The sequence below is a fragment of the Pollachius pollachius genome, assembly GCF_949987615.1.
Source record: "Pollachius pollachius genome assembly, chromosome: 18".
Classification (NCBI taxonomy): domain Eukaryota; kingdom Metazoa; phylum Chordata; class Actinopteri; order Gadiformes; family Gadidae; genus Pollachius; species Pollachius pollachius.
This window is the reverse complement of record NC_136951.1, coordinates 2952010-2977456: the sequence shown is the minus strand read 5'-3', so window position 1 is coordinate 2977456 and position 25447 is coordinate 2952010. Positions and strand designations below refer to the sequence as shown.

Below are 25447 nucleotides of genomic sequence, written 5' to 3'. Positions count from 1 at the left end.
GACCACATCTTACAGATGGTTAACTCCTCTATTTGTGTAATGCGAGGTATTGTTCAAACTCCATTAAACAAATGCCAAACTAACGAAAATGTATCCCAATGTTTGTGATGCCTGTAACAGACCCAGGTGGTCACCTGTCAATCATGTTTTGATACACACATTTTGGTGCTGTCCAAGGTTTTCCAAATGTTGGAGCTCACACAGAGCTCCACCCAGAGCTCTACACAGAGCTCCACCCAGAGCTCCAACCACAGCTCCACACAGAGCTGTGGTTGGAGCTGGGGTGATATATGCCCATCCTATTTGGGGAGTATTTAAAATGTATCTTCTTATTTGCTTATGAAAGAATGCAATACAAATAACAAAAACAAGGTTAACCAAACCATAATTCATATTTCCCTACCTGTATAGTAATAAGGTTGCTGACAAAGTCCAGCTATGATCTTTGAACAAAGAGTCCTTTCTTTGTTTCTCTTAAGTGTCTTACACTTGGATTTTTAATGACCTTTAATGTGTTTTCGATATTAGCTGTACTTCTAGGTGTTTGATATTTAGTTTGTTGATGGACTTGCCTTTGGGCAACTGCTCTTTTATAATTTGCTTTATGGCTCTTTTTCTCAAATTAGACTCAAATGATTAAAGTCAATTCGCCGTCACTCAATCATCAGCTCATTAATCTGAAGAATGATGTCCCTTGGACTTTAAACTGAATCAGAATTTGAGCATTATTTAGACAGTATTTTCTGTTTGTGCTCTTGCATACAGTCAAACGTTTTCTATTGTCTTGTCTTAACTACGATTTTGTAGTCATCCTAGTTTAACGTAGAAGATGTAGGCAATTTCAGAAAGGTAGGTTCAGTCACAACCTCTAAGAGTAGATATCTTTATTCCATATGAAATACTGTGCCGTTACATCGTTTCTGAGGAATCAAAAGGCCTTCGCCAAACATTTCTACTGCTTTGCTTTTCTGTAGAACACTTTTGTATCATGGCGCCATTTCTACTTTAAATGTGTTGCATGGTCATATTGGCTTTATTTATCTGTCAGAACTTCTACTGTACTTTGTACCATGGCATACAAAATACAGTTTAACTTAGTTGGTTAAAAATTCCACCCTGTCTAACGCAGTCACACTCCTAATTTGGAAGGCCTGCCGCCATCTTAGAGGTACAGAAAATACATTAATCTTCAAGCTTGTTCATAGATTTCAGCAGAGTACGTTTGATTGGAGGTTATAAAGACAAAACCTACTGTCTTACTGGTACAGTTTAGTTGAAATATTTGAAGCATCCGTTACAGCAACACTCACATTTCTTTTCAAGTTGCCTTCTTTTTACATTCCTTGGACTGTGCTTTATAAAAGAAAACAGCTAGTCACATGATATCAAGAGGGCTGATGCAACATAGAATAATTAGGTTAAAACTACCAGAAAAAGGTCCAAATAGTCCATGTTTCATATACATATATATATATATATATATATATATATATATATATATATATATATATATATATATATATATATATATATATATATATATATATATACATACATACATACATACATACATACATACATATATATATATATATACATATAAATAAATAAATAAATAAATAAATAAAGATATACACACATTAATTACAAAACCACAAATTAGAATATACAAAAAAGCAGCAAATAAATATCAAGTTTTGTTCAGCTCCCCTGGTCAACAGGCGTGCAGGGGGTCCGTCTCACGGCTGCCAGGCAGTAGTCATGGAGACCAGAGTGTCCTTACTTCTTCATGGTCAGGCTTCCCTTGCGCTTCACCTGCCACAGGTGGTTGTGGATGGTCACTGCATCCACGGTGATGGACAGGGTCTTTGTAGGCATGAGGCCAAACTGCTTGCGGTCGCAGCTGTACTTGTACAGCTTGTCGGTCATCTTCCGGGTGATGGTGCGCGGCCCGGTGCCCAGGAACTTGATGATCTCCTCCGTATCGGTGAGGTAACAGTAAATCCCCCGGTACTGGCAGCTGCCGTCGCGCAGCAAGATCAGCAGGTGGTTGGCTTTGCACTTCTCCAGCTCCTATTCTCGGGAGGAGAGGAAATTGTCATTAGTTAGCTCGCAAACATAGCATTAGATTAGCAAGTAAATGAGACATCAAGCTTTGTTTAGCCTCCTTTTAGCTTTAACTTAGTGCTAGTGGATATGATGTCAAGAGTGCTGCAGAGCTAGCTTATTTAAAGCAATTGATCATTGTGGGTCACCCTTCTGTTTTCCTCAGCATGGCTGCACATCAAACCACACTGACCTCCAGGACAACATTCTTCTGTGATTCGTTCACTTTCCCCGCCAGACAGCAGTGAGCGATGGCGTTGATGATGATGGACTTGTTAGACTTTGACGTCGGCTCCTTAAAGAGCTTTGGTCCTATTTATTTAGGACCAAAGAAACAAAGATTACAGACGTATGAATCCCGTCTCATAAGACCAAAATTATAAAACAATAATACATACAATAAAACAACACAGCTTGGATTGGAGCACATTGTTTCTGCTCACCGTTGTAGTCTGCGGTCAAGGAGAACGAGGCTGTGGAGCGCTTATCCCAGTCCACGCTCATGACCGAGAAGGAGTCCTCAGAACACCGGGAGTAAGACCTGGGGGAGGACCAGAGTGTTAACACACAGGGGGACACACGCTACCATGGCTGACCCCACACCGTACCGACGCTGACCTCAGGGAGCGGCCAGAGGGAAAGTCGTCTGGCTCGCCGGCCAGGCTCAGAGTGGATCCTCGCTGGCTGGAGCTCGGCTCGTCTGAAATGGGCCAGAGCAGCTGTTAGTTCAGCGGTGATTCACCGCTATGAAAAGTGGATCCATTATTCCTACAGGAGCGTCAGCACTATGGACCTCGTCATGTTGTTACAGACCTACACCAATTCATTCTGAACCTTCTTCTAGTGAAACACGTCAGGCATGTAGAACTCTAACATTGTGGATTGCTTTATGATGGTGTGCCTTTCAATAGCTCACGTTGGAATGGTCAATGTACCTTTAGTTTCATATTTACCCAACTTTCAGATGTGAATGTAACCAAACCACCGTATTGATGTGTGAGCGCAGTGTGCATGCTGACCTCTGGAGGAGGCCTTGGGCAGCGGGCTGCCAGGGTGGGGGGGGGACTTGAGCCGGGGTCTGCGGGCGCTCAGGGGCTTGGGCCGGGGCTTCACCGCCCCCTGCTCCTCCAGGAGCTCCTGCTGCTTCCGCTGCAGATACTCCTGCTTGATCAGCTCCCGGCGGATCTTCTCCTCCTCCTTGCGCACGCGGTCCTCCTCCGCCTTCAGTCTGCAGAGGATGGGCCGGTCAGGTGATATAGAACGACAAACAATCAATATTGGCATCAGCCAATTGCCGCTTGTGAATATCGGTTTGGTCCTATATGTCACACCGGTGCATCCCTAGAAACAACAAATATTGTATTACAGAGTAAAGCAAATTGTGTGGATAGCAGCATCCCCACCAGGACAGGGCCATGCTGCCCCTACGATAAGACCTGGATAACCAGCGACCTGAAGGAGCAGCTGGATAAGAAGAGAGCCTTTAGTGAAGGGGACAGGGCGCTATGAGGAGCAGAACGGGTTGGGAGTGATGCTGAGGGACAGCAAGGCACACAGGACTGAGCTGGAGAGCAAGATCCAGCACAACAACATGCCAGACGTGTGGTCAGGAAATCAAAAGATGACTGGCCTCAAGGGGGATCAGGACAGAGCTCCACTGCCCCTAGCCACAGACCCCCCAGCCTAGCTGCCACTAGTGTTACACAGTATACCGATACTAGAAAGGTATCACGATAACCTCACGCAAAAAACGATACGATAGGCTAATATTTTAGTATCGATATAAAAAAGGAGAAAATATGAAAGAAAAATAGACTTTGAACGAAAGGACTGCACATACACAAGCAGCATCAACTCTCAGTCATACTCCTGGCATGCAGAGGCTAGTCAGTGGGCGTGCCCCTCAGCTCGCACTCAGCCACAGCCACAGCAGGCAGTTTACTGAGCAAGTGAGAGGCAACGAGATGGCGACAGGTTCGGAAGCGCTTGCGAAAGTCCTCGGCTTGTGGAGAAAAAAGACAGGAGAAGTGAAATATGGAGTTATTGTATATAACGGATCAGAAGTGTTCATGTAAACGCGGCTATTGACACTTCTGATCTGATTAGATTTCTAATCGGAATAGATCTATTCCTGTCATGCAATCCGAATGTACTGTATATATACATACATACACACACACACACACACACACATATATATATATATATATATATATATATATATATATATATGTATATATATATATATATATATATATATATATATATATATATATATATATATACACACACACACACACACACACACATATATATATATTAGTGCTGTCAAGCGATTAAAAATCTATTAATCGCATTAATGTCATAGTTAACTCGCGATTAATCGCACATTTTTTTCTATTCTAAATATCTCTTGATTTCGTGCTGCTAGCCTTTAAGTGAGATCAGAGAGTGTTGAGAAGGACAGTAATAAAATATATTTGGTAAGATGGATATAAGAGAGACCCGCAGTGAATTCAACCCGGTCCACTTGACATCGGGTAGGTGCATGACAGTGGTAGGCCTCCCGTAAAACTTCAATAGCCCAGGTTTTTATTTGTTTCAATCACTGAACTTTCAAACAAAACTCTTGCTCAGCAAAAATGGGAAATACTCTAACATTTATTATTTAAACCAGTATGAATATTCCTACCGTACGTAGGCCTATACACATTACCAGGCTATTGAATAACGCGCGCACACACACACACACACACACACACACACACACACACACACACACACACACACACACACACACACACACACACACGGTGGCGGAGTGGTAATCGGGAGAATTCCCGGTGGGCCATTAACGTTTCGGGGCTGTCGGGCTGATTACTGCGGGATAACAATTTTGGGTTTATAAAAGTTCCTTGCAGCGCCGTCCAGCAGCCTGAACTGTGCACCCGCAACCTCTCACTCACTCAACAAGCAACACTAACAAACTGTCAACGTTGCAACCAAGTCGATTTTGTCTAGAGGGGAGTAACTGAGCGGCCCCTCCCGAAGTGGTACAGCCCAGGTGGGCCTTGAACTGCGATTGGTCAGAAAGGCATAACAGCTAATGACAACATTGAACTCTCGTGCAGGCTCGAACAGAGTGACACACCGCCACTCCGTATCCTTGCTTGCCCCAACAAGTTTTTGCGGCGTGCTTGTTGTTTTGTTTCCGGTGTAGCTAGATCCGGTATAGTGTTGTCGTTTTAGTAACGTGACTAGTTGTTGCTGGACAGCAGGTGAAAAAACTATGTTGCCAAGCCAAGCCAAAAGAGCCTTAATCGCGCGATAAGAAAATTAACGCCGTTAAAATTGGTTTGCGTTAACGCCGTTAATAACGCGTTAAGCTGACAACACTAATATATATATATGACTGGGAATAGGATAGGTTAATTCACTTGAGGTGGTAAACAGTCTGGTTATGTTTTTAACCCGTTTATTCTCTTGCCAGAAGGACTATCTAGAAGGACAATGCTACTTTATTTTTAGATGCCCCTGGAATCCCCATGTTTGTTTCTAGTGTAAAGCAAGCTAAAAAATAATAAATAATAATAAAAACAAAAAAAAGCAAGTTGATTTTTTATTTTATTTTTAAAATAAGATTCGGGTCAAATTAAATCATATCCGGGGCTTTAGCCCCGATTGAAACAGCCTAGTGCGCCACTGCTGAAGAAAAAAAAGGAAAAAAAATCCACTTTTCTTGACAGCGGTCTAGTTCGGTGTGCATAAAAGTATCGAAGGCCCAATTGCTAACAACTGCAGCTGCTGATGCCATCTCTCTTAAGTTAAAAAGTAGACCCACCCACCCCGACATGTAAGTATTTACATGTCGATTATAGCGGACTACACCACCTTTTCTATTCCGCATGGAATTGTATTCCGATCAGAGATTTGTGTTCCGATTGAGGCGCATTATATATATTAATACGCCTCAATCGGAATACAATTCTCTGATCTGTAGAATTAATTTATTAAAGTAATTTGCTCAAAAAGCAGGAAAGGACCTAGCTGCTGAAAGTTAAACCATAGAAGTGAATAGAATAGAATCTTTAATTGCCACACAACAAAGTTGGTGGTATTTTTTGTAGCTCAGTCCGGTGGGGGGGGGGGGGAGTAGAGTTGTAAATCAAATGAGTAGAGTTGTAAATCTTCGGGAGTTCAGGAGTCTAATTGCTGAAGGGTAGAAGCTGTTGTTGAAGCATGTCTTTCCATTCTTCAGTGATCTATAGCGTCTTCCAGAGGGCAGAAGTTGGAAGAGATCATGGCTCGGATGTGAGGTGTCCCTGATGATCTTGGTTGCTCGGTTCAAGCTGCGTTCAGCATTGAGAGAGTGGACTGATGGAAGGTCACAACCAGTGATGTTGGAGCCTTTGGTGACAACTCTCTCTAAATTCCTCTTGGTGCGCCTGTCAGAGCTCCGATACCAGACGGTGAATGAAGATGTGATGATGCTTTCAATCATGGCTTTGTATTAGAGCACCAAAAGGTTTTTGTTGACATGAAACTTTTTCAGTTGTCTTAGGAAATAAAGTCTCTAATTTGCCTTTTTGATAAGGTGGGTGGTATTAATGTCCCATTTCAAATTATGGCTGATATGTGAGCCAAGAAATGTGATTAGTGAGACCGAGCTGAACCATTATTCATCTCTTTTCCAGATATTTTAGATTTTCACTGTGGTATCGGTTCAGTATCGAGTATCGAGGTATTTTCGGGCAGGTATCGTATCAAAGTCATAATTTTGGCATCATGCAACACTAGCTGCCACCAAAGCTGCTTCCCTCTTACACCTCCCTTGTGATTACAGACCAGACTCACAGGAGAATCACCGCGGGGGGGCAGTACTCGCACCGTCCTTTCTGTATACCAGGACTTCCAGTCCGACTCGGCCTGCACACCCGTAGGTGAGTATGAATGCTCCGCGAGAAAGTTGTAAACGCAGAGGTTTCCCGAGATGTTGGACCAGTGCGTAGCACCACGGTACGGGCTGCTCTGTTTAAACATACCAAATGTCCTGAGCTCGTGCGCACACGTGAACCAGCTCAGCGTCCACACCCTGTCACCTCCCAGGACCGCCCAGGGAGGAAGGCGGCGTTCTAGGAACGCTCATAATTACCTGGATTCTCCAGAAATTTTTTTTGTTTCAATAATTTATAATGAAAAGGAAAATCATTTTTTTTGCAAAAGTGTCAGGCCACAATCCTGGCCCGACACAGCTTAGGGTTGACTGGCACCTCCCGAGCGGTCTGTTTTTCCAACCGCCTGTATACTCAAAGTGCCTTTATCCTAACTATCCTAACTCCTTCTTTCCTTCTTTTGACCAACCTCACTGTGCGTGTTTTTGTCATTGATGTGAACTGCTACTGCAACGTTCCCCTTTGGGAGCGTTGCAGTAGCGTTGCAGTAGCAGTACAGTAAAGTAGTACCTGGCCTCGTCTCTCTTGAGCTCATTCTCGGCCTCCTGCGTCTGCTTGCGGAGCCGGCTCTCCTCTGCCTTGCGCTGCTGCTTCAGAAGGAAGGCTGCGCGGCGCTTGGCCATCTCATCCTCCTCCATCTCCTTCTCCGCATGCTGAGGACCCAAACCGTTCAGAAGGTACACATATACTGACATATATCATCACATATTTAAAGGGCACAACCCAACATGGTTGGAAACAGGCCCAGCCAGGCCAGTGGTCTGCCCCATCCTGGACCCAGTGTATTCTGTACTGGACCCACTCAAAGTTCACCTTGACTCAGGGTTTGGTTCTTCAGAATACTGCTACTTTGAAGTATCAACTAGGTAGCAGTAAATATTGACTTCTTGAATAATAATAAGTTAGCAATTCAAGATATAAATTATGAATAAGATAACGGGAAGTTTGTAGGATCATTTATAAAGCATACGTTAATGATTTACAAACGATGTACAATAAGGCTGTTGTTTTGTTTTTAGTAAAGCATGACTAGTTCAGGTAAAGCATTAGTTTTGACATTTGCATGAGCTCATCAACAGTGGAGACTATCTAAGTCAATGACTTGGTTGTGCTACAATGGTCATCGGCATTCGGAATTCCTCTCCGGCCTTCTCTGGCATAGATAGTCCTCACTTGATGAGCTCACACCATAAGTCCCCCATTAATGTTGACGTTGTCTATTTCCAAATCTGCCATGATTGTTGTTCAGCTGACCCCTCCTCGCACTGCAGACACGTTCTGGAACTGGGCAGTTGGCCATCAATTGTCATCCATTATATTCCAAACCAGTGTTTAGCAGCTCCCATAGCTGTATCAATATTTTGTCCAACACAAGAAAGCACATACAAACTGCCGTGGCTGGGGAAGCTTTCTCCGACAGAGCCCACAAACGATGGGACAATTACATGCATTTCAATTCTGTGTTTCCATGCCACTGCACATGCTCACAGACGTAGAGACTGAGGGGTTTGATTGCGGCTTAGTGAAAGGCATGCGATGATTCTAATTTCTGTTTATAGAGCGATATTTCAATAAGTGGCGAGGGTAAGTGTAGCAGGGTGGGATTCTTTATGGGCATTATTGGAGTAGAGAGAAGGCAGTTTATATAGGCTAACCTGGGTTGGACAAACCAAAGACACAGCTATGGAAGCTGCCCAACACTAGCTTGGAATATAATGGAATGAGTCTACACCGCTAGCGGGGGTGAGGTGAACAAGCTATCAATCATCTACTACTACAACTACTAATACTACTACTATGTTTATAATTCAAAGTTGTTCAAATCAAATGTTACTCTCAAGTCCTACCGGATTAGTTATATATATATATATGTCAGGTCACTTTTGAACTCGTTTCATCCATTCATCTGTACCTTGTAGAAGAGCAGCCCATTCTTTTGCTCACTGCCCTGGCAGTCTGAAGGGTCAGCCCCGGTCTGCTCTGATTGGTCCTCTTCCATAACGTCACTCCTGACACGGTCCGCCTCCTCTTCAATAGGATCACCCTTCTCTGAGCTGCTGGCTTTATCCTCCTCATCCGATTCTGCTGGAAGCCCGGGAGGAACGACCAACGGCCCGTCTGGAACCAGGGAGACGGGGAGGGGGGGCTGTGATGGAGAGGGTTTCTTCCTGTTCCGAGGGCGAGGCGCTGGGCTCTTGGTGTCACAGGGGACTGTGAAGGTGGAGCCTCGGGGACTGGTTCGGATGGGGCTCCTAACAGGTTCCAAGTCCTCCAGCTGCTCCTTGGTTCTCTCAGGGGGGGAATGTGTGCTTGTGGTTTGATTGGTGCTATGCTTGGCGGACTCCGGCTTGCTGTCCTCTTTGTTTAGTTTCAGCTCTGTAGGTTTGGTGAGTGCATGACGTTTAAAAGGGATAGCGGGACAACGCCGACCCAGAGAACGAGTGCTTATGCTACCCAACCCGCTGTCGTCGGGCGAGGCAAAGTCTGCGATGGAGAAGCTCACGGCTGCGGGAGGGGTTTGAGGAGTAAAGGGGGGGTCTTTGGTCAGTGCTCCTACATCTTGTGAGCTGGGTGTGGGCGTGGCTTCACCTTGCTTCATGAGTCTGCTCTGCTGCAAGGAGAGCTGCATGATCTTCTGCTGGATGGAGCTCACTGATTTGTTGAGGTTCTCTAAGGAGTAGCAGAAGCCGTAGACGTCCAGCTCGGAGCCCACGTGGGAGAGGCCGGCGGGGTGGAGCCTCTTGTCCCTTCGCTCCTGACTCTGTTTCAGTCCCCGGCCCAGGCTCTCCTTCAGGAGGACCTCATCCAGGCAGGAGTCGTCTTTACTGGGGTGAATCTTGCCCCTTCCATCCTCCGACCTCCAAATGTCAGAGAACAACTCCGAGGATTTCTTAAGCGGCCGTGGCAACGTGTCACTTTTCCCTCCTCCCTTCTTGATGACGTTGAGGAAGGCGGCCTTCCCCAGCTCCAGGCGTTGCTGCGTGAACACCGTCTCCATCTTCTTCTTCTGGCCCTCGATGGCCCGCTGCTGCTCCACCAGCTGCATGTGGAGCTGCAGCAGCTCCGACTGCACGGCGGGCGGGGACCAGGCCCCCACTTCCTTCTCAAACCCCCCCAGGGACTCTTTTCCCTGCCAGCAGGACTTGTGATCTCCCCTTGGATACACGGGACCGCCCTGAGGAAGCTGCGGCGGAAAGGTGATGGCAGGTTCGTCGAGCGTAGTCTTCTGGGAGCTGCCGGTCGGACTGGAGCCGCAGTTTCTTAAGTTCTTCTTTTTGAGCTTTCGGTCGGCGAAGGTGGTCATGCGAACGCTGGTGGAGTCGGAGGCGCTGCAGCAGCTGCTGCTGGCCTGGGACGTGGTGCTGAGGCACGGGCTGGGGCAGCGGTTGTCCTCTTTGTCTTCGGGCTCCGACTGGGTGGGGCTGATGAGGGCGTTGGTCACTCTGGGGTCCAGCGATTCGGTGTCCGGCTTCTCTGGTCGTCGGGGGGCGGGACTGCTATGGGTGTAGATGTTGGACCTGCTGCGAGGAGTCTCCCCACTCTCGTCCTGCTTGTTGAGGCATACGCTCTTCTCCTTGGCGGGCTTTGAAACAGCCGGCACTAGAGGCTCAAGGTAGAAGCTCTCCTGGGGCGGGTGGTCTACGGAGAACGGCCCATGAGGGAGGGCGCTGTCTGGAGCGCCGTCCCGTCGCTGGCCCGCAGCGAGGGGAGGGTGGATGATCACCACCAGCTCCTCCTCCTCCACCTCGTTCTCTTCGTCACTGATGTAGACGTGTCCCAGTAAGCCCTGGGCCTTGGCTCGGCCCGGGAGCCCCTTGAGGCCGGCCCCCGCTGGGTGTCTGGGCAGGGAGGGGGTGGTGTAGCCCTGGTGAGTCTGATGGGGGTCCATGCTGCCAAGAGCCAGGCTGAACCCTGCACCCTCAAATGGGGGGGTGTGAAGGCTGTAAGGCTCCTCGTGGTACAAGGGCCGCGACACAGGGCTGTTGGAAGACATAAAACACACAAGTAAAAGCAAAGCAGGAGGTTTATTAAATGTTTCACCCTCATGTAGATGAATGTACACAGTGAATTGTAATGCTCTCCTAGATGTGCCGGTCAGTGTTGTAAGAGGGCTGCTCACCTCTTCCTCCTCTCAGGCCAGGACAGGATGGAATCCTGGGGCTCACAGGCAGAGAAGCTGGGCTTGGTTCTCAGCCCTCATGAAAGAAAAACATGACCTCTTAACTGCAAACCCATTATGAAGACGTACATTTGGAATGATCAAATCCATCAATCAATTCCATTCTACAAGGTATTATTCAGAACTTAGATTATGTAAATAAGGTATTATTAAAACATGCTTTGTTGATAACAAAGTATAAAGATAAATATAAATGAACATGAAGTTGTGTATATACAGTGGGGCAAAAAAGTATTTAGTCAGCCACCAATTGTGCAAGTTCTCCCACTTAAAAAGATGAGAGAGGCCTGTAATTTTCATCATAGGTATACCTCAGCTATGTGAGACAAAATGAAAAAAAAAAATCTAGAAAATCACATTGTCTGATTTTTAAAGAATTTATTTGCAAATTATGGTGGAAAATAAGTATTTGGTCAATAACAAAAGGTCATCTCAATACTTTGTTACATACCCTTTGTTGGCAATGACAGAGGTCAAACGTTTTCTGTAAGTCTTTACAAGGTTTTCACACACTGCTGCTGGTATTTTGGCCCATTCCTCCATGCAGATCTCCTCTAGAGCAGTGATGTTTTTGGGCCTTCGCTGGGCAACACAGACTTTCAACTCCCTCCAAAGATTTTCTATGGGGTTGAGATCTGGAGACTGGCTAGGCCACTCCAGGACCTTGAAATGCTTCTTACGAAGCCACTCCTTCGTTGCCCGGGCGGTGTGTTTGGGGTCATTGTCATGCTGAAAGACCCAGCCACGTTTCATCTTCAGTGCCCTTGCTGATGGAAGGAGGTTTTCACTCAAAATCTCACGATACATGGCCCCATTCATTCTTTCCGTCACATGGATCAGACGTCCTGGTCCCTTGGCAGAAAAACAGCCCCAAAGCATGATGTTTCCACCCCCATGCTTCACTGTAGGTATGGTGTTCTTTGGATGCAACTCAGCATTCTTTCTCCTCCAAACACAATGAGTTGAGTTTTTACCAAAAAGTTCTATTTTGGTTTCATCTGACCATATGACACTCTCCCAATCCTGTTCTGGATCATCCAAATGCTCTCTAGCAAACTTCAAACGGGCCCGGACATGCACTGGCTTTAGCAGGGGGAAACGTCTGGCACTGCAGGATTTGAGTCCCTGGCGGCGTAGTGTGTTAGCCTTTGTTACTTTGGTCCCAGCTCTCTGGAGGTCATTCACTAGGTCCCCCCGTGTGGTTCTGGGATTTTTGTTCACCGTTCTTGTGATCATTTTGACCCCACAGGGTGAGATCTTGCGTGGAGCCCCAGATCGACGGAGATTATCAGTGGTCTTGTATGTATTCCATTTCCTAATAATTGCTCCCACAGTTGATTTCTTCACACCAAGCTGCTTACCTATTGCAGATTCAGACTTCCCAGCCTGGTGCAGGTCTACAATTGTGTTTCTGGTGTCCTTTGACAGCTCTTTGGTCTTGGCCATAGTGGAGTTTGGAGTGTGACTGTTTGAGGTTGTGGACAGATGTCTTTTATACTGATAAGGAGTTCAAACAGGTGCCATTAATACAGGTAACAAGTGGAGGACAGAGGAGCCTCTTAAAGAAGAAGTTACAGGTCTGTGACAGCCAGAAATCTTGCTGGTTTGTAGGTGACCAAATACTTATTTTCCACCATAATTTGCAAATAAATTCTTAAAAAATGAGACAATGTGATTTTCTGGATTTTTTTTTTTCATTTTGTCTCTCATAGCTGAGGTTTACCTATGATGAAAATTACAGGCCTCTCTCGTCTTTTTAAGTGGGAGAACTTGCACAATTGGTGGCTGACTAAATACTTTTTTGCCCCACTGTATATAACATCATGTTGTGTAACAAGGCCGTACCATCTTTCATATCTTGAGAGTCCCTGGGCTGCACGAAGGTGGGCTTCACCTTCTCAAACATCCAGAAGAGCTCAGCGATGAAGGCCATCATGTTGTTCTGGTAGGGAGACCGGGTTAATGACACACCAGACCAAACACAACAGTCCCTTTCTATCAAATGCGTGCTTCAACGTACCTTCAGAGCCAGTGGACAGTACAGCATGTCCTCCATCTTCAGATAGAAAGCGCTGTTTAGGTGCTCATTGGAAAAGGCCATCAGTAGCTGGATGTTGGATATGCCCTCTGCTACGGGAGGGATCTCCTTCAAGCATATATCTGCAGAGGACAGGCAAGCCTTAGTGTACTGATAATATTTCTATATTATTTTGAATTCTGATTAACCCCCAAAAAATATTTAAACCATCATTTGCATATACATTTAAAGAATATGTATGTGCAAATGCTTATGCTAGCAAGGAAAATAAGCAAGCACACTAAGTTTCAAGCCCCCGGGCCACTATGAAGTGGAATTATGATTGATTGAATAATGCCCCCAATGATGGTTTAATCTGGACTGCAGGTTATAGCACCCCCGCTGGTCAAAGTGGCACTTCACTTTACTTTACTTCAGTTTCTATACTATGCCAACTTTGACAACCACTCGCCTTCAGATTGGTTGAAGTTCTTCCCCATTGAAAGACATCATTAAATAAAGGCTTGCTGAGCACCACAGTGTTGACTAGACACTGGGACAACATTTCTACAGCTATCCAAACCAAGTTTTCCACATGACCCAATGGCCCCATTCACTTTCCGTACAAATAATTATATCGTACAAATTTATTGAAAGATCTTTCCATTTCTACTAGGATTAAGTTATTCAGCGGATACTTTCATCAAACCATACCAACATTGACCTAGATTAGCGCCAACGGTTCCCAACACAGGGTCATTGCAACACACGGTTCAGCGTGGATTTAAACATGGTACAGCAGGAGAAAAGAGACCGGATCTTAGCACATGTTGGGTACAGTGCTGCTTTTTAAATCGACCATCGGTCACGTAGAGCGTTTAGTGAACAGAGAACCTCATAAAGGTAGAGCACGGTCATGGGAGACAGCGTCATGCAAGTAGCAAACATTAGGATTCCAAGTGGAGAATTGCAATGTCAAAAAGGTTTGTGATGAATCAGCCAGCGTCCACCGTGTGTGAAGCGTCTACAGCAATAAACCGCAGTTGAAGACACCAGGTTTAAATAAGTATGTATTGTTTATACTTTATTTTTTTCTCTAAGGAAATATATAAAAGAGAATAAATAAAGCAAAATATTCTCTTTCATGTTGGGGGTTGATCTTGCTTAAGAATAACAACTGCTAAGCTGCACCTCAAGTGAAGCCATTTTGTCGTGGGTGGCCTTACCTTCAAGTCGTATTAGAGCTGGGCAGTAGAAGTGGATCAAAGTCAGCAAAGCAGTGGCAGTGAATATGTTGTTCATCAGGTCGTCCACCAGGGGGAAGTGATAAGGATTCCCTTCTGGAGAGTCTCGGCATCGCCCCTGCACAACAACAACAGGGTGAGGCAGGCACAGATAATAGGATATGCATCTAGTCTCTCTGCTCGCTGGCTCTGTCTTTCTCGGCCACCAGGGGCCACTGTGCCACCTCCATGGCCAGTGACTTGTGAGGCAGGGGGGTGAGGCGAGGTGAAGTATCTGTCTGGGACTCACTTAGCTGCTGCCTTGTACACACATAAAGGCGATCAGAGGGTTCTAAGAGAAGTAATGGAACTAAATAAGGATGGATTCAGACTATTTTATGGTTTATTCAGATGCTGCTAGGCAAGAAACCTAAAGTGAATTGAAATAATCACTATTATTGTTTACATTTTGATCAATCTTTAAAATAACTCTCTTAATACTAGTTTCCCTGGGCAAGTTCAAAGTCATGATTAATAACTGTAAGAGTGCATTGTCTTCTAAAATCTCTTCTAAAATCAACAATTGTATGTTTGTGTGTAGCTCTCTTTTCAATACACTGGGCCTTTCTTTCTTTCTTTCATTTATTTTATATAACTGAAATCCTGGGATGTTTTGGTAATGTTTCCTCATAATTTCCTAATGGATTCTGTTGAATTGTTGTCATGTTTTCAAGAAATTTTATCCAATGGTTATGACCCCACTCTCTTTATCCTCTCATACACCTCCCAGGGACAAAAACAAACCAAGGCGTTGTACTCACAGGCACAAGCGTCCAGTACCATTTGGAAGGGGACTAGTATCCCCAAGGCACACATGCCGTTGTTCCGTAGGCACAAAGAATAGGAGCAGACATTTAGTTAGCCGGGGCCATGAGTAACCCTCATAAAACACATAAAATGCCTAAGACTCTCAACGGTAAAATAAAATAATTTGTACTTAACAACAGCTAAATAAACTTGAATTGTTCATTCTAGCAACAGAATGTGGTAAATGGTCTTCACAAAAGTTTAATCCAGGTAAGAGGGACACTTGTTGACAGATTTCACTGCATTACATGGTAGTGAGGATGAAGAGATTAGAGAAAGAGAGAGTGTGAGGGAGAGGGAGAGAGACAGAGACAGAGAGAGTGGGAGGGGGAGCGAGAGGGAGAGGGACAGAGAGTGGGAGGGGGAGGGAGAGGGAGAGAGAGTGAGAGGGGGAGGGAGAGAGACAGACAGAGAGAGTGGGAGGGCGAGGGAGAGGAAGAGAGACAGAGAGTGGGAGGGGGAGGGAGAGATAGAGAAAGAGAGGGAGATAGAGAGAGACAGAGAGCGTGGGAGGGGGAGGGAGACAGAGAGGTCAACTTAGTGCTAATTAGGGCTGAACGATTAATCTTATTTAACAGATAACAAGTTAACAGATCGCAAAGGCTGGAATTTAAAAAAGAAAAGTGTTGATTGGTTCGATTGTGTAACATTAGAACAGAGGGTCGGAATCTGAAACACAGGGCCATGCAGGGTTCACATATTCACGACGCTAACATCCGCTGACGTGACATGTGAGTGAGAGCAGAAAAACGGAGAAAACAACTTGCCACACGCTTTGATTCGTTGATATTGACATGCATAAAAAAAATACGAAAACACGACCACCAGTGTGTCAAGCAGGCTTAATGCCCCTCAGCAGGGATCACTGACCGCAATGATCCAGAGTTTCTATGAACGCCATTCAAAACGGCACCGCAAAATGATTAAGGATATAGCGGAGTTCATAGAGAAAGATATGACGCCCTCCCGCACGTGTTTTGAAAAGAAAGAAAGCTAAAGCAGGCTGGAGCTAAATCAGCAGAGTTTTCGCTACTACCATGGACATGTGGTCAAGACCACACGGTAACATATCACAGACTTTGAGATATCTAAATATTTTGGTATTGGTTGGAGTGGTAGAGCCACATATTTGTTATTTTTTTAATATTGCTGCACTGTAGTTTGTGTGATTTGTTACTGTTACTGACTGGAGATCAGTAAGATTCGTATTTATCTTTCTTTTACAATTAAATAGCTAAATAAAGATTTAATAATATAAATTCATGCATCAATTCATCTCATTTCATCATAACACACAGGCCTGGCCTACAGTAAAGAGCAGTATATATGTTGAACATCCAATGTTGCGTGGTTTATAATATAGAATGATTTATTGCTTTTCTTTAGTGAATAATACAGAAGATAAGGAACTATTTAAAAATACATACAACACATCTATATGAGATGAATAAAGGTAATCGTAGTTTGTAGTGACTTTGTCATAGCAGAATCATATATACTATAGCTTATTACAGAAGCCATACAGACTGTGTGCATAAGGATATACAATGCATGCATTCTCTGTTTACAAAGGCTTCTCTTCTCCAATGATTGAGTCTCCTCTGTGGCTTGGATGGTTTTCTGTAGTCCGATCATGACTCAGGCCGTATGACTAGTCTCAGGCCTAACAGTCATGAGTCACCACCAGGGCCAGTTGGGATCAATAATGATATGTTTAAGTTATATTAAGTTACACTTTAGGAAGGGAGACTCCCAGACAAAATATAATGTCCCATTTCTTAGTTGATCAATCTGAGTCCCTTTCCTATTTATTCTTAATATATGGAGCACAGCTTTCAGGCCTAAGACAAGACTCTGAATGGCTCAATTTGAATACATTTGTACTTCTTGTACTCATCTTACCAACAGAAAAATATACTCTAATGTTTGTTATAGCAGCAGAATGTAGTAAATGGTTAAAATGTGAAACAGTGTGAGAGGGAAACACATGATATTGAGTAAGCGTTCCTACCGTCTGGTAACTGTAGCTGTCCCTGAGATGCTCCTTCCTCATCTGCTCGCTGTCGGAGATCTCTCTCATCTTTATTATCACCTAAGGCCCCAGAGAGGTGCAGATTATTAAAAACACTAACAGTTATACCAATATAAAGAGACATCATAAATATCAATATAAATATAGATGTCAATACATCAATGAAATAGAAATAAATTCTCTATATATTGATATGTATATTTTACATATAAATAGTTACAGGAATATATCTATCACAATATCCAAAGACAAATGAACTAAGCCGAGCCTAACAGCTGTGTACCTTGTTGATCCAGGAGAGAAGGGTGCCCTCAAGGTCTAGGGGCCCCTGACTGAAGGCAGCGGGGTTGGAGAAGCGACCGGAGCTGGACCCTGGCCTGTCAGAGCTGACCCTCTCCGACGCATAGGCTGTCATCAAGGCGTCGATCAGCGTGATGTGAGCACTCTGAGGAGAAACGTCAACTTAGAACAGCCTGCTGTACAACGTTCTGCTTAACCACAGAGGGCCGCCAAAAGGCAATCTCACCTGAGATGAGTAAACAGGCTGACAACAAGCCATGTGATCAAACAGCCACCTCTAAGTCTTAGGTTAGGCCACTGTTCCAGAGATGTATCGATACTATGGCTATGCATTCCTGAAACCAGGGCCGTTTTAATACATAATATCATCATATACCAGAGAATAAGGGCTTCTGTTGCACCGTGACTACAGCTAATGAAACACAGCTCAAATCAGATCACACTCACTTTCTCAGACCTATTTTCTTTGATTCATTGACTTAGTTGAAACCCAGATCTCTGTAGCTCAATCCTCATCACTATGATTATGGTTTTTCAAAACTCAACTGTACTGTTTGGTCAAATGAATGTTCAGCAAATTGGAATCAAAACATTGCTTTTATAGGCCCCTGCCTTGTGATTACATTCATATTATCAACTTGAAAATGTCAGACTTCTCTCGGGGGTTTTTGGAAACAGAAAACAAACATCAAAACCTACTCTAATCTACCTACGTCGCAAAGGTATCCACAACAAATATTTAGAATGGAAATGGATTGGTGGTTATCAATATTTATCAAGGCTTCATCATTTAATTTTAACAGACATCTTGTTTGCAAGGGCACCTGTAGAAAAAACTGTGAACATTGTGGCACTCAACCTTTCGATTGGTGGTCAATCACCCGACTAACCTTCCTTGGAGCCCCCACCCCGTCCCCACCTACCATCTTGATGGGCGCCGAGCTGAGGTCACTGTCGGACACGTACTCGTCGGCCTCCACCACGTGGACGCCCCTCCTCAGAAGGGCCTTGAGGACGGCCTGGTGGCTGTGGAGGGACATGGAGGCGGAGGACTGCGGGGTCTGGAAGCCCTTCAGGATCAGACTGCACACGCTACAGTACAGCTCCCCCGACAGCAGCAGCTGCAGCACCAGGGGCTTGATGTGCTCCTGCTCATACTGGTCCACGTAGAACAGCTCCCTCAGATCCTCTGGCCCGTCTGAGGACCAGGGGAACAGGGGAGCAGAGAGAGGTCAATGTGGAGAGGGGATGAATGCTTCACATTAGCTTGATCCATGTAAGAGTGTTGTCAGTGAGTGCATTACATGGTAGTGATGAGGAAGAGAGACAGAGAGAGAGAGAGAGAGAGAGAGAGAGAGAGAGAGAGAGAGAGAGAGAGAGAGAGAGAGAGAGAGAGAGAGAGAGAGAGAGAGAGAGAGAGAGAGAGAGAGAGAGAGAGAGAGAAGGGGAGGGAAAGAGAGACAGATAGAGTGGGGTGGGAAGGGAGATAGAGAGAGTGGAGGGGAAGGGAGAGGGAGATAGAGAGGTCAGCTGAGTGCTCATCATCTGTAGTGACTTTTTCATTGCAGTATCATATACTATAGCTTATAACAGCAGACATATAGATCATGGTCATAAGGATAAAACAATGCATGCATTCTCTGGTTACAAAGGCTACTCCAATGATTGAGTCTCCTCTCTGTGTTGGATGGTTTTCTGTAGTCCGAGCATGACTCAGGCCATATACAATGGTCTAAAGCCTAACAGTCACCAGTCACCACCAGTGCCAGTTCTGAAAAAATATATGATGTTGCGATTCTTAGTCAATCAATCTGAGTCCCTTTCCTATTTATTCTTCATGTATGGAGCACAACTGTTTTTATTCTCAGATTGCTGCAATGAGGCTTTACTGTACTATAGTACATATACTATAATAACAGTAAAGAAGGGATGTTACTGGGTAGTTCACATGACAATATTAGAGCATTGGTAGGGATATTTAGATGACATTAAGATATTCTACAAGGTTAAAAGGTCAGAAATCGGTCTATACCCGAATAGCGTTCATGGCCTCAAGCTAAGGGCCTAGCCAATGGCTAGACATGCTATACTACAAAAGGAGGCCAAAATCTTCAATATAGACTGGATTAGCAAAGAAAGACTGATAATGTACTGATAATAAGCCACAAAATAAAAAGCAATCATCATTCAACATTACAACTCCAGACAGGCTGTGTGCAGACTGGAGGCCTGTAGTCTGGGACCTAGATGCATTGAGCCATGTATGAGAAAGCCTGGGCTCGCCGCTCACCCTTCCAGAAAGTGAGTGTGACTGTGCTTTACGCTATCTGGCATCCCGTCTAATCCCTAGTTAAGCCCTTGGAACACTAACACAGGTTGACACCCAGGGCTCTGTGATGTAAGAATAGTTAGTCAACAGAGATGGTGGCTTGTATCGTCCTCGCCACGGGTTTGTGGTTATAGGCAGAGCTAGCCTATAAAATCTGGATGTTTCAAATGGGTTTAGAATTAACACAATGGGTTTAGAATTAATAAAGTTGTTATCTTATCTATCAATTAACCATCCTATTATATATTAAGATGTAACTTCATATAACTTAAAAGGAAACGTTTTTTGGTTGTGTGTTTGAACAACCACTTAAGATAAAATGAAGCCATTACCTCAGCATTAAATTGTATGATGTTTCAGATAAAAAAGTCAATGAATTCTATCTTGACAACATTGTTAACATGTTCTATTTTCCATCCAGGGTTCTGCCTTGTGGACGGGAGTGTCTGTTTTAAGGACTCTGGAGACACGGGCCCTCCTAATGTGTTCCCCTACTGTACTGTGTGTTTTCACCAGATCCAGTCTTTGTGTGTGTGTGTGTGTGTGTGTGTGTGTGTGTGTGTGTGTGTGTGTGTGTGTGTGTGTGTGTGGATATAGTCGCTAATCATAGTTTCTAATACTACATCACCTAACCCTGCTCCCCCCTTCCAAGTCACTGTTGCCAGTTGACTTGATGAGTTCAGTTGGCCAAGAAAGTTCAACAGTCAAAAAGAAAAGGGTCAGTAACCTTCTCGAAGTAGGACTTTTAGAACTTTTCAAGCCTTTCATTAAACATTAGCTCGAGCAGGCAAGTAAATGTACAAAAAGTCCTTCGAACAATGTTATGACTCATTATTTACGTGATCAGGAAATAATGCAATCAGCATTATTAAAAATAACCTGGTAACATGATGGAGTTTATTTTAAGTTTCAACATCAGACTTCACAACTTTTGGTCTCCAGGGGTCCCTTCAGAAAGCAATGTATCCCTGTACTGACGCTAGGCTGATTCCTGATGACTTTCTCCTTGATATAGCCTTAGTTAATGGTAAACACTGTCCCTTTGGGGACACCTTTGTTTGAGTAAGTTAGCTTTGGCTATGGCAGAATATATTGGGAGAATGAATTCAGCTATAACTGTATCAAGACTAGCTTTACTTTCGATAGTACATCGAGATCAATAATGTTACGCAACACTAGCACCCACTGGCCAGACACTCTCCACTGACACAGAGACCAATCTTATTATATCTCACTCAGTTCGATGATGGCCTATAAATGGCTTGTAGTCAATAGGGTTTTCCAATTGAATTGAACTGTATCTGTATTAATGCTGTTGCACACTGTTGTTAATTTGAACAACAGTGTCTCTGTCTTCTATGTCGAGCTGCTGCCTCGAAATGCCAAGTCACTACATGTTGCCCACATAACATTAGGCTCAGTTTGTCCAGATAGATGGACCTGCTTTCACTTTCACTGCATCTTATTTCAAAAACATAGTGATGTGGTATAATATAGGATTCACACAAATAGTTATTATTGCTATAAAAAAATATGACATTTGGGGGAGGGTCCCTGGATTGACAGGTAACTCTAGCTTTATATCTAATTGTAAGCTCTTACCCAAAACATTATCATGTCCCGTTTTTGTTTCTTTCCCCCCCATTTAATTTCAATAATGGTTGTGACTGTAAGGCAACACTTTTGGCCTCAAAGCATTGGTTCAGAAAACAATGTGTCCCTTTACAGATGATAGGGTGACTTTCTCTTCTCTCTTCTCTCATGCAGTCAGAGGTAAACACTTTGACTTTTCACATGGCTCTTCGGTTTAAGCTCCACATAAAGATATTAACCCTTTCTATGTCCACAACGTGGTTAGAAAACATACAGTGTATGCTTGTACCCTAATTGGGGTATTAAACCAGAGGCCACAATCCACGCCTATTCGGCGTTATTGATATGCATTCCTTCATGCGTTGCTTTAACGTCCTTAGCAGACTGGTACTTTCTGCAACGTTGTCTCTCAGGCTACAGTCAGGAACATCCCAGCAGCAGAGGACCACACTCACCGGGACCGTAGGCTTTGGCGAACAACCAACGGAGGTTGGCATATATCTTGGCTTTGGCCGGATCGTAGAAGTGATTCGGTAGGATGTCTGTATCCATGATGCCCGCCACACCTGCAGTCCTCCAGGTGCTGTTCCTGCCAGCACCGACATGGGGAGGGTCCAACAAACAAAGACACAGAAACAATACCACACATGAACCTTTCTGCCGTCAGACACAGGCACCTGCCGAACCCCAGCACAAGACGCTATGGCTGATAAACAACACAACGTTACACATTTAGGAAGGACTTCCACCACATTAATCGTCCTTTACCTCCATCTCAATAAGGAGCAGGGGATAACGTTAGCCCTCTATGGGCTGAGGACCAGGGGATAACGTTAGCTCAATGAATGAGCGACCAGAGCAGCATCAGCGGCTCTTAGTGCTTTAGCGAGGCTAACATGAACATACGGAGCGCGTTAAACCGGGGACATATTAAACAAAATCACCAGCGAGGAGGACTCTGAAGGGAGATTACCTTTGAATGTTGCTACATCCGAGCCTGTATCCAGATATTACCACACAAAGGTGTTGTTACGGCCACGAAATGTCAGCCTCCGTTGTGCTGACAGTAGGACGGCTACTCCTTGCTTTACGGTACGATCCGTTCTGCTAACACTAGGACGGCTACTCCCTGCTTTACGGTAGGATGGAGACGGGATCTCACTGGTCATCCAATTAACACACGCACAGCCTGCTACTAGGAACCTGTTTATTCCTATTTAATACGGGATTCCTTGTAAAGTCGTTAACATTTTGTTGTCTTTGTTTTATTTCACACTTCTATAAATACTGTTTTCATATATTTCCATTATTATTTGGGTCGGGTGTATTCCACTTGAATGAACAGAGCAGTAAGTGTCTGTGTTTGAAAGATACAACATTCAGGCTATACAACGTTTTTATTATTGTTTTATTTTATAATACCAAATTTCCAATCCAATTTCATGAAGGGTGTAATAAGAAAATATTTGCTCAGTCATCATGTCTGTTGCTTAGAAATAAATCCCATTCAAGGAGGCCATCGATAGGCCAAAGATATCAGGCATAAGCAAGGGGATTTCTCAAATGTTATTTACTAACTTGTCCAACTACATACAGGCATATAGGCATATGATCAGTGAACAATATATTCATATGTCACAATCCAATCTTTATATCAATTCCAAAAGCAAAGCACTCAATTCAAAATGTCAAAATCAATTTTCGTTTTTTGATCCTTTTGGTCTCCTCCTCATATAGGCGGGTTACTCCTTCAATATCTCAAACGGCATTTTCGTATCTCACACTGATCCCTATGCGATGCCACATAAGAACGCTTTGACTCAAAAATACATTCTGCATTGTCTAAAGTTATGTCATGCGGTTGCAAAGTCTCAGTAGTTGCCTTGAACCTGGTTATCCCAAACCTTTGCCATAATCGCGGTCTCCTTATCAAGTTGAGCGTTTGCACACTTTCGCGCACATGTGGACCAACTCAATTCTGAAAGAATGGGGAGGGGGAGTGGTCATCTTGATTCATTTATTATTATTGCTATTTTGTGAAATTAATACTCATAAACGAGTAATGTATGGTCTTTCAACAATTTCAAGTGAATAATAGCTATATTTGAATAATAGCTACAGTGGGGCAAAAAAGTATTTAGTCAGCCACCAATTGTGCAAGTTCTCCCACTTAAAAAAGAAAATCTAGAAAATCACATTGTCTGATTTTTAAAGAATTTATTTGCAAATTATGGTGGAAAATAAGTATTTGGTCAATAACAAAAGGTCATCTCAATACTTTGTTACATGCCCTTTGTTGGCAATGACAGAGGTCAAACGTTTTCTGTAAGTCTTTACAAGGTTTTCACACACTGCTGCTGGTATTTTGGCCCATTCCTCCATGCAGATCTCCTCTAGAGCAGTGATGTTTTTGGGCCTTCGCTGGGCAACACAGACTTTCAACTCCCTCCAAAGATTTTCTATGGGGTTGAGATTTGGAGACTGGCTAGGCCACTCCAGGACCTTGAAATGCTTCTTACAAAGCCACTCCTTCGTTGCCCGGGCGGTGTGTTTGGGGTCATTGTCATGCTGAAAGACCCAGCCACGTTTCATCTTCAGTGCCCTTGCTGATGGAAGGAGGTTTTCACTCAAAATCTCACGATACATGGCCCCATTCATTCTTTCCGTCACACGGATCAGACGTCCTGGTCCCTTGGCAGAAAAACAGCCCCAAAGCATGATGTTTCCACCCCCATGCTTCACTGTAGGTATGGTGTTCTTTGGATGCAACTCAGCATTCTTTCTCCTCCAAACACAACGAGTTAAAAAGTTCTATTTTGGTTTCATCTGACCATATGACATTCTCCCAATCCTGTTCTGGATCATCCAAATGCTCTCTAGCAAACTTCAAACGGGCCCGGACATGCACTGGCTTTAGCAGGGGGACACGTCTGGCACTGCAGGATTTGAGTCCCTGGCGGCGTAGTGTGTCAGCGATGGTAGCCTTTGTTACTTTGGTCCCAGCTCTCTGGAGGTCATTCACTAGGTCCCCCCGTGTGGTTCTGGGATTTTTGTTCACCGTTCTTGTGATCATTTTGACCCCACAGGGTGAGATCTTGCGTGGAGCCCCAGATCGAGGGAGATTATCAGTGGTCTTGTATGTATTCCATTTCCAAATAATTGCTCCCACAGTTGATTTATTCACACCAAGCTGCTTACCTATTGCAGATTCAGACTTCCCAGCCTGGTGCAGGTCTACAATTGTGCTTCTGGTGTCCTTTGACAGCTCTTTGGTCTTGGCCATAGTGGAGTTTGGAGTGTGACTGTTTGAGGTTGTGGACAGGTGTCTTTTATACTGATAAGGAGTTCAAACAGGTGCCATTAATACAGGTAACAAGTGGAGGACAGAGGAGCCTCTTAAAGAAGAAGTTACAGGTCTGTGACAGCCAGAAATCTTGCTGGTTTGTAGGTGACCAAATACTTATTTTCCACCATAATTTGCAAATAAATTCTTAAAAAATCAGTGATTCTGCTGATTTTTCATTCATCAGTGATTCTGCTGATCAATCATTCAATGTGATTTTCTGGATTTTTTTTTTTCATTTTGTCTCTCAAGTGGGAGAACTTGCACAATTGGTGGCTGACTAAATACTTTTTTGCCCCACTGTATATCCATAAGGGCCCAAGTGCCCTTATGGATAATCCGGCCCTACACACTAGCACCTACAGTTATGTACAGTATTTTAATATTTAAGTTAAGTCATCCAGCTCAACACAATACAGAAATATATTGTAGGCCGTCTTATATACTAAAATCGTGGTAATAATAGTAATAGTAGTAATCTTGTAGAATCTGAAAGCAGTACATA

The 25447-nt window shown here is 44.1% G+C and overlaps 1 protein-coding gene across 1 annotated transcript; it reads right to left on the bottom strand.

Annotated features, from left to right (window-relative positions):
- Positions 1 to 1779: 1779 nt before the first annotated feature.
- camsap1a (calmodulin regulated spectrin-associated protein 1a) lies at positions 1780 to 22670 on the bottom strand (the record flags this gene model as incomplete). The annotated part of the gene is made up of 17 exons (XM_079755709.1): positions 22573 to 22670; positions 22055 to 22188; positions 18601 to 18875; positions 17661 to 17822; positions 17357 to 17437; positions 15300 to 15332; positions 14482 to 14617; positions 13259 to 13398; positions 13084 to 13180; positions 11179 to 11254; positions 8971 to 11038; positions 7569 to 7711; positions 3126 to 3334; positions 2725 to 2806; positions 2550 to 2647; positions 2300 to 2418; positions 1780 to 2073 (listed from the first exon to the last, which is right to left on the bottom strand). Exons 2-17 carry the CDS (start codon positions 22149 to 22151, stop codon positions 1780 to 1782), a joined length of 4110 nt encoding a protein of 1369 aa, XP_079611835.1. The 5' UTR covers positions 22152 to 22188; positions 22573 to 22670.
- Positions 22671 to 25447: the final 2777 nt, after the last annotated feature.